The sequence below is a fragment of the Piliocolobus tephrosceles genome, chromosome 5 (genome assembly GCF_002776525.5).
Source record: "Piliocolobus tephrosceles isolate RC106 chromosome 5, ASM277652v3, whole genome shotgun sequence".
In the NCBI taxonomy this organism is placed as follows: domain Eukaryota; kingdom Metazoa; phylum Chordata; class Mammalia; order Primates; family Cercopithecidae; genus Piliocolobus; species Piliocolobus tephrosceles.
Genome location: NC_045438.1, coordinates 116,735,219 through 116,744,820, shown reverse-complemented (window position 1 = coordinate 116,744,820; position 9,602 = coordinate 116,735,219). Strand labels below are relative to the sequence as shown.

The 9,602-nt window shown below is 46.9% G+C and overlaps 2 protein-coding genes across 5 annotated transcripts in view; one reads left to right on the top strand and one right to left on the bottom strand.

Annotated features, from left to right (window-relative positions):
- The window catches only part of MCM3 (minichromosome maintenance complex component 3), a 27,643-nt gene extending 23,859 nt beyond the window's left edge, over window positions 1–3,784 (bottom strand). For 2 of the 4 annotated variants that reach the window (XM_023212997.2, XM_023212999.2), the window contains exon 1: window positions 3,331–3,784. In XM_023212997.2, coding sequence (XP_023068765.1) covers window positions 3,331–3,337 — 7 coding nt within the window. In that variant the 5' untranslated portion in view covers window positions 3,338–3,784. Of the gene's footprint in view, window positions 1–982; window positions 1,043–3,330 lie in introns of all 4 variants that reach the window. The other 2 variants (XM_023212995.2, XM_031935632.1) reach the window with 2 other exon arrangements.
- A 1,621-nt stretch (window positions 3,785–5,405) lies between these two features.
- LOC111543135 lies at window positions 5,406–9,124 on the top strand. The gene is made up of 2 exons (XM_023213002.2): window positions 5,406–6,766; window positions 7,088–9,124. The coding sequence occupies exons 1-2, from the start codon at window positions 5,435–5,437 to the stop codon at window positions 7,124–7,126; spliced, it is 1,371 nt and encodes a 456-aa protein (XP_023068770.1). The 5' UTR covers window positions 5,406–5,434; the 3' UTR covers window positions 7,127–9,124.
- The last annotated feature ends 478 nt before the right edge of the window (window positions 9,125–9,602 follow it).

Genomic DNA, 9,602 nt, shown 5'->3' with positions numbered 1-9,602 from the left:
AAAAAAAAAAAAAAAAAAAAAAAAAAAAAAAAAAAAAAGCACATATAAGCTAATAAAGTAGTGTATCTACAGTTTCCATACTTGGGTCACATTCCTGCTTTCCTCGGTTTCAATTTTCTTTCCACCCTAGACTTCAATGGACTCAAGCCCATCTCTAAGGCTGCCTAAACGCTAGGGGGCTCCCTGGAGAGCAGAGTATACAGGAGGATAATGGGAAGAAAACACGATTGCAAAGAGATTGCAAAATAAATGTAATACTGCCATTTTTCTATGTCCGTAGAGTCCAAAAAATACCCAAAGACACAATACAAATTACATAATAAATATTATTGACATGAAATTATATATACCTTTGTTCAAACCAATGAACATTATATGTTGCAAAACATTTCAAATAATACCCTGTAATTAATAACTTGTTTAGGCACTCAGGAAAGTGCCATAATTCATTAGCAGTCCTTTGACATTTACTCAAAGGTCACCAAAGCTTGGAGGTGAGCAAATCTATGCCTCCAGGTGTCACAGCAGCTCAAGGAATCATCTGCAGGCGCAGGCTTGCCCTAACCTAGCAGTTTCACAGTGTGAAGTCAGAATCTTCAGATGCTATAGCATCTAGAGTTTCAAGCACGAAGACAGGCAGATTTGGTTACTCTTTCTGGCTGCTCTGTATATTAGCTGTGCAACTAGGCAACTTACTTAACCACTCTGTGCCTCAGTTTCTTCACCTTTCAAATTAGGTTAGTAGTATCTAACTCAAAAAAAGGTTTAAGTATCCAGTGAAGTCGTAACAGATATAAACTACTGAAAAAAGTGCCTGGTATGTAGTAAGCATTAAATAAATGTTAACCATTTGTAGTGGTGGTAAATGGTAGTTGGAGAGAAGTCAAGGGATAGGAGAAGGGGAGGAAGCACTGTAGTGCATTCTGAAACAATTCAGACAACCAAATTCAAGCCCCCTTCCCACTTCCACCAAAAAACTTACAATACAACCAATCCACACACTTCCTTGAGTGGGACCTTTTCCTCCTGGAAGTCCAATTGGCTAAAAAAAAAATTAATAACATAGGGTATTGTTTGACTCGGATTCTGACAGTGTTGGAAGCCATCAGATGCATTTACTCCATGCTCAAGGAACATTATGGAATACCAAATGGACTCCTTTAGAAGACTGTTTTAAAGGAGTCTGGGCCGGGCGCGGTGGCTCAAGCCTGTGATCCCAGCACTTTGGAAGGCCGAGGCGGGTGGATCACGAGGTCAGGAGATCAAGACCATCCTGGCTAACATGGTGAAACCCCGTCTCTACTAAAAATACAAAAAATTAGCCGGGCGAGGTGGCGGGCGCCTGTAGTCCCAGCTACTTGGAGGCTGAGGCGGGAGAATGGCGTGAACCCGGGAGGCGGAGCTTGCAGTGAGCCGAGATCACCCCACTGCACTCCAGCCTGGGCGACACAGTGAGACTCCATATCAAAAAAAAAAAAAAAAAAAAAAAAGGAGTCTGATCAGCCGGCACAGTGGCTCACACCAGTAATCCCAGCAGTTTCGGAGGCCGAGGCATATGGATCACCAGAGGTCAGGAGTTCGAGACCAGCCTGGCCAACATAGACCCCGTCTCTACCAAAAATACAAAAAAAAGGCTGGACGTGGTGGCCGGCACCTATAATCCCAGCTACTTGGAAGACTGAGGCAGGAGAATCGCTTGAACCCAGGAATCAGAGGTTGCAATGAGCCAAGATCACACCATTGCACTCCAGCCTGGGTGACAAGAGTGAAACTCTGTCTCAATAAATAAATAAATAAAAGAGTCTAATAACCTTTCTTGTCTCCCCTTTGCACCCTTCTGTTGCTTCCTGGAGTCCTTTGATTAGATATGCTAAAAAGAGCCGGAAAATCCAGGAGCCAGACAGAGAACATTAGTGATCCTGATTTTCCCATTAAATATAACAACACAGTTGGCTTGCCAACAATTAGTGATTCATTAGTATTTGCCAAGGTTAATTTCAGTAATCTGATTTCTCAGTCTATAAGAAGTCATCCCCACTCTTTTTTTTTCTTCTTCTTCTTCTGAGAGATAGGTTCACTATGCTGCCCAGAATAGTCTTAAACTCCTGGCCTCAAGTGATCCTCCCACCTTGGCATGAGCCACCTTGCCCAGCCCCCAATCTTTTTTTTTTTTTTTTTTTATGAAGTCTTGCTCTGTCGCCCAGATTGGAGTGCAGTGGCACAATCTCGGCTCACTGCCACCTCCACCTCCCTGGATCAAGCAATTCTCCTGCCTCAGCCTCCTGAGTAGCTGGGATTACAGGCAGACGCCACCACGCCTGGCTAATTTTTGATTTTAGTAGAGACGGGGTTTCACCGTGTTGGTCAGGCTTGAACTCCTGACCTCATGATCCACCCTGCTCGGCCTCCTAAAGTGCTGAAATTACAGGTGTGAGCCACCGCACCCGGCTAAGCCCCCATTCTTAATTGTACAAGCCTTTACTGATGCTCTGAAGAGTTCTGCTTCAATGCTTAGAGCTACAGATTTGCAGAAAGAAATGACTAAAATTGAGTGAATATGAATATACATATGAAATGCTTTAATAATAACTCCATTCTGTAAATTCGTCTAGATTTGTTGTAAGCATGCATTTTTAAAGATACAGTCCCTTAAAGTAATAAAATGATGTACACTGGCATGGTAGGGGAAAAAAGAAATAAAAAGAAATAAATGTTTTTAAAAATGATGAAGAGCTTTAGCCATACCAAACAATCAAATATTAGTTAAGCATCTGTATACCTAATTCTTTCCAGGAACAAAGATTTTTAGATCAGTGCTGCTTGATAGAAATATAATGCAAGACACATACATAATTCTAAATTTTATAGTAGCCACATTTTAAAAAGTAAAAAAGAAACAGTTGAAATTAATTTAGTAATATATTTAACCTAACATATCCAAAAATTACCATTTCAACATGTAATCAATATTAAAAAGTGTGAGATAGAAAGCCCCTAAGGAAAAATTTCTAAACATACAAGAATGTGACCACCCCCCGGGCTTACACAAACAACTTATCTAGAAAACCCCCAGCCCTTTGAGGTTGCAACATACAAGAATGTGACCACCACCCCCCCCCACCCCATCCCCCCACCCCCTGGGCTTACAACTTATCTGGAAAACCCCCAGCCCTTTGAGGCTGTGAAAAAGGCGGGAACCAATCAGAAACTACCGAATGTTCAACTTTAAATATCAACCAATAATAAGCTTGTAACTACTGTTTCTCTGTAACTTGTTTGTACCTTGCTATGAAAGAAACCCTGAAACAGCAGTCGGGATCTCTCTTTTACCTGCCATTGTTAGGTGCGGAGAGGTCCGGGTTCGAACTCGAAATAAAGCGACCCCGGCTATTTGGCTTTGACTCTGGACTCTGGTGGTCGCTTACTGGGGTCTCGCGACTTCGGGCACAACATTTTGGGGCTCGTCTGGGATTCCCCTAAGCCCACCAGACCCCAGGTCAACAGGTCATCGCTGTAGGCAGATTGGGTAAGTCGGCCGGCTTGAGTCTCTGTGTTGTTCTGAGTCTCTGTGTTGTCTGTAGTCTCTGTGTTGTATGGAAAAATCCCGCGGGGTCTGTATCGGAGGTTGGCACAGTCTTGGCGGACACGCTATAAGACAGCCACCAGGGGCCGGTGGGAGACGTCCCCCGGCACCCGTCTGGGGCTCTGCATTTGTTAGCCCATCTGGTTCTGATCGGGAGCTAAACCCGAAACGCACTGGCGATTATTGTTATGTTAATTACTTAACTTACTTTCATTTTCAGGACCTACTTGACCAGGAAAAAGTACAATACTTCTGGTTTTACTCTTTTCTTTTCTCTATCTCTGGGATTCTACTACCATGGGTAGTGCCCAGAGTACTCCACTCTCCATTCTTATAAATAACTTTAAAGATGTTAAGGCAAGGGGCCATGACCTTAGTATAGAACTCAGAAAGGGAAAATTGGTGACATTCTGCCGCTCGGAGTGGCCCACTTTCGGTGTAGGGTGGCCAGCTGAGGGGACTTTCTGCCTCCCTATTATCATTAAGGTAAAATCAAAAATTTTCCTGCCAGGGCAATCAGGACATCCTGATCAGATCCCTTACATCCTAGTGTGGCAAGACCTTGTAGAAAACCCACCCCCTTGGCTAACTCCTTTCGTGCTGGCACCAGAGCCATTTAAGGCACTGGTCGTACAGTCGGCAGAACGCCCCCGCAGGCCAAAAACACCGTCTGCTCCCCCACACCCTGTGTTAGAAGACAGTCAGGACCCCCTGCCTTTAGAACCCCCGCCTTATCCTCCCCCTCCTGGCCCTCAGCCCCCAGTCCCCCCAGGGGACATCCAACAGCCGGAAGCAGCAGCTACTGCTGCAACCGGGTCCATGGAAAGTGAAAGTAACTCTGGGGGGCCGACGGGGCGGATGCGCGGACCCACTCAACGGGAGACAAACTCGCGCCCCCCTGATTCCACTGTGGCACTCCCCCTAAGGGAAATAGGACCCCCTGATGACACGGGCAACCCTAGACTCCAGTATTGGCCATTCTCCACTAGTGACCTGTACAATTGGAAGACCCAAAATGCTCGGTTTTCTGATAACCCTAAGGACTTAACAGCTCTTTTAGACAGTGTTATGTTTACCCACCAACCAACCTGGGATGATTGTCAACAACTCCTCAGAATTCTGTTCACAACGGAGGAACGAGAAAGAATACAGGTAGAGGCCAGAAAATTGGTTCCGGGACATGACGGCCAACCCACCGCCAACTCTGACCTCATTAATGCTGCTTTTCCCTTGACCAGACCTGCATGGGACTACAACACGGCAGAAGGTAGGGGAAGGCTACTCGTTTATCACCAGACTCTAATGGCGGCTCTCCGGGCTGCCGCTCGCAAGCCCACCAATTTGGCCAAGGTATAGTCCGTGTTACAGGGAAAAACAGAAAGCCCAGCTACCTATCTAGAAAGATTAATGGAAGCCTTTAGACAGTTTACCCCCATGGACCCAGAGGCACCCGAAAACCAGGCAGCTGTTGTTATGTCTTTTGTAAATCAGGCAGCTCCGGACATTAAAAAGAAACTCCAAAAATTAGAAGATTTAGAGGGAAAACAAGTCCAAGACCTCCTCTGAATAGCCCAAAAAGTATACAATAAGCAGCCCTTTAATTGGACAAAAGAGGCTGAGCTGGCTTTCCAACAAATCAAAACTGCTCTGCTATCAGCCCCTGTGTTGGGACTCCCTGATGTCTCCAAGCCCTTCCACCTATATGTGGACGAAAGCTGGGGTGTAGCCAAAGCAGTACTGACTCAGTATTTAGGTCCTTGGCGGAGACCGGTTGCATATTTGTCAAAGAGACTGGACTCAGTGGCTGCTGGGTGGCCTCCTTGCCTCCGGATAATCGCGGCCACTGCCTTAATGGTCAAAGACGCTGATAAACTGACCATGGGCCAAGAATTGCAGGTCACTACCCCACATGCCATTGAAGGCGTACTCAGACAACCACCTGATCGGTGGCTTAGCAATGCCCGGCTCACCCACTACCAGGGACTGCTACTAAACCCCATCAGAATAACTTTCATGCCCCCAACGGCCCTAAACCCCGCGTCCCTACTGCCAAATCCGGACTTGGAGAGCCCACTCCACAACTGTTCCGAGATATTGGCCCAGGTACACGGAGTCAGAGAAGACCTACAGGACCGGCCACTGCCAGACGCTGACCTCGTCTGGTTCACCAATGGAAGCAGTTTCGTCCACCAAGGACAAAGGTACGCGGGGGCGGCGGTAACCTCAGAAACCAAAGTCATTTGGGCGGAACCCTTGCCCCCGGGGACGTCGGCCCAAAAGGCCGAACTGGTGGCATTGACTCAGGCCCTAAAATTGGGGAAAGACCAAAAACTAACGGTATATACTGACAGCCGATATGCCTTTGCCACCACTCACATACATGGAGCAATATATAGGGAAAGAGGGCTCCTCACGGCAGAAGGAAAAGACATTAAGAACAAAGAAGAAATCCTGGCCCTACTAGCTGCCCTCTGGGAACCCAGAAAATTGGCGATTGTCCACTGTCCGGGACACCAAAAGACAACTGACATGGTCTCCCGGGGAAATAACCTGGCTGATCAGACTGCTAAAAATGTGGCTCAAACCCCTTCACGACTCCTAGCCCTTCAGCTGCCTGACCCGGGGCCCGCAGAGCTATCCTCTAACCCAGAGTACTCAGAGGGCGACCTCCAGTGGATAAACGAGCTCCCTATGGCTCAGATCCACGACAAGTGGTGGAAAGACTGTGAAGACAACATTATACACCCAGACAAATTAGGACAACGGATACTAGAACGAATCCATCATAGTACCCATTTAGGCTCAAGGCGAATGTTGGACTTAATAAGACACTCAAAACTAAAAATCAGAGATGCTTCTAAAAAAGTTGAACAAGTGACTAAAAATTGTGTGGTATGCCAACTCAATAATGCAGGAAACCAACCCCAGACCACTGAAAAAAGACAAAGAGGAAATAGACCTGGGGCTTATTGGGAAATTGACTTCACTGAAATAAAACCAGGAAAATATGGATACAAATACCTACTAGTTTTTGTAGATACTTTTTCAGGATGGACAGAAGCCTTCCCAACCAAAAAGGAAACTGCCCAGGTCGTAGCCAAGAAAATCCTAGAAGAAATCCTGCCCAGGTATGGCTTCCCAGCTATGATAGGGTCGGACAACAGGCCGGCCTTCATCGCCAAGGTAAGTCAGGGACTGGCTTCCATTCTCGGGGCAAATTGGAAATTACATTGTGCATATCGCCCCCAAAGCTCAGGACAGGTAGAAAGAATGAACAGAACATTAAAGGAGACTCTGACTAAATTGACCATGGAGACTGGCACTAACTGGGTAGTCCTTCTCCCCTACTCCCTGTTCAGGGCAAGAAACTCCCCCTACAGATTAGGTCTCACCCCTTATGAAATAATGTATGGCAGACCCCCCCCCCCATTGTCCCTAACCTAAAAGACAATCTCATCAAATCTGATGTCGATGATAGTGTTGAACTCTTATTTTCCCTACAAGCCTTACAGAAAATTCATGAAGAGATCTGGCCTAGACTAAGAGAACTATACAAAACAAGACCTCCACCCATTCCACATCAGATCCGGCCAGGAGACTGGGTTCTCGTCAAGCATCACCGACAAGAAACCTTAGAACCAAGGTGGAAAGGGCCATTCCAGGTGATCCTAACTACACCAACAGCACTCAAAGTAGAAGGAATCGCTGCCTGGATCCACGACACCCACGCCAAGCTAGTGGACCCGCTCTCGGGTTTCGTTGGGCCCTCCGCAGAGAAAACCGCAGCCTGGACAATTGACCGGACTAAAGACAATCCTTTAAAACTCACCCTGCGCCGTCAACAACCGTAATTATGGTATCCATCTCCTTTGTGACGCTCTTGCTCTTGCAGGCCTTCAGCTGGAAAATCCAAGCACAGCAGGCTTCATCCCCGTTTGCCTGGCGTTTTTTCCTGACAGAAAATTGGACCAACTATGCTTAGACACAGGTACAAGGCCATCTTCTGGCCACAGCTGATTGCCCCCCTCAAGGTTGTAGCTCTCCTATCTATGTTAATTTTACTGATTTCCAGGCACAACCGGGAAAAGTCGCCCCAGCTATTTGCTTTCTCTTTGACCAACAAGTCCCCTATTGTAAAAACACATGGGTTGAACAAAGCGTCGGTTGCCCCTATAGCTCATGTAAAATCCACACTGTCAAGACTCTCACGGCCTCAGAGACCCTCTCGAGCCAAGTGTGGAATTCCCATAATTTTTTTAAAACTGCCACAGGCTACACATGGGTTATCTGGGATCCCTGGGACTCCCGTTGGACCTCCCAACAGAAGGGAGCCATGTACATGACATCTGGGACAAGGTGGCCTAGCAGCCGCCTCTATCTATGGCTCTCACTTGTTCAGATCCAAACCACCCTCCACGCTAACATTCAGAAACAGGAAATAGAACTAAACAAACAACTCTCCACTTTAGCCTCCTCCCGCCCTTTCTCCTGGTTATCTCTGCTGAGAGAGGGGTTACTTCTCGCGAATGCCACCGGTCTGGGAAACCTCTCTGCATGTTTTTTTTTGTGCTACCCTAGGACAACCACCCCTGACGGCCGTCCCGCTCCCAGCCCCCTTCAATAATTCCCTAATAACAAACTCCAGCCAAGGATCCTCCTCCATCTCAGATGTCCCTTTGTTCTTAAACCCCGAACAGACACAGGTTTTATTTTGCTATTCAAACGCTAGCACCTCCCTTTGCAACACAACCTCTCCTCCCAACTCCACTCTATACGCCCCTCATGGCTCATTCTTCTGGTGTAATGGAACTCTATATAAAAATCTTACTGTTCAGGCCACTAAGGGCCTCCTATGTCTCCCTGTTACAATAGTTCCCCAACTAACCCTGCGAACCCCTGCTGAATATCGGGGAGGAGACTACGTGCCTTCCTCCAGGGCAAAAAGGGCCGTATTTCTTCCCTTAGTAGCCGGTGTCTCACTCACCACATCCGTAATAGTGGCAGGGTTAGCAGGAGGAGCCCTAGGTCACGACCGCTAAGCTCTCCCAACAATTCTCTATAGCAATGGAAGCTTCAGCCAAATCCCTAGCCTCATTACAAAGGCAACTGACCTCCCTCGCCCAAGTTACTTTGCAAAATTGACGCGCCCTAGACCTGCTTACTGCCGAAAAAGAGGGAACTTGCCTTTTTCTCAAGGAAGACTGTTGTTTTTACATAAATGAATCTGGGTTAGTAGAAACGCAGGTCCAATAGCTACACAAACTCAGCCTAGAACTACAAAAACAAAAATTCAATTCCACAGCTGATAGTTGGTGGAGCTCCTCCATGTACTCCCTCTTAATGCCCCAGCAGGACCATTGCTAAGCCTACTCCTCCTCCTCACCATAGGGCCATGCATACTAAACAGAATAATAAACTTTGGGCCGGGCGCGGTGGCTCAAGCCTGTAATCCCAGCACTTTGGGAGGCCGAGACGGGTGGATCACGAGGTCAGGAGATCGAGACCATCCTGGTCTACACGGTGAAACCCCGTCTCTACTAAAAATACAAAAAACTAGCCGGGAGAGGTGGCGGGCGCCTGTAGTCCCAGCTACTCGGGAGGCTGAGGCAGGAGAATGGCGTGAACCCAGGAGGCGGAGCTTGTAGTGAGCCGAGATCGCGCCACTGCACTCCAGCCTGGCCGACAGAGCGAGACTCCGTCTCAAAAAAAAAAAAAAAAAAAAAAAGAATAATAAACTTTGTCAAAGATAGAATCAACACTGTCCCGTTAATGGTCCTTAGAACACAATATCAACCCATCATCAATAACACAATTCACAATTGAAACAGACATATAAGACCCAAGATTGGCTCTTAAAGGCACAACTAAAAGGGGTGAATGAGATAGAAAGCCCCTAAGGAAAAATTTCTAAACATACAAGAATGTGACCACCCCCTCCCCGCCCAACCCGGCTTACACAAACAACTTATCTAGAAAACCCCCAGCCGTTTGAGGTTGCAACATACAAGAATGTGACCAC

Bases quoted from the DNA above. Each gene is read 5' to 3' on its own strand.
- LOC111543135 (XM_023213002.2), top strand. From the start codon at position 5,435: ATGGTCAAAGACGCTGATAAACTGACCATGGGCCAAGAATTGCAGGTC. The intron at 6,767-7,087 runs GTAAGTCAGGGA...TTTCCCTACAAG, and splicing joins GGCCGGCCTTCATCGCCAAG to CCTTACAGAAAATTCATGAA.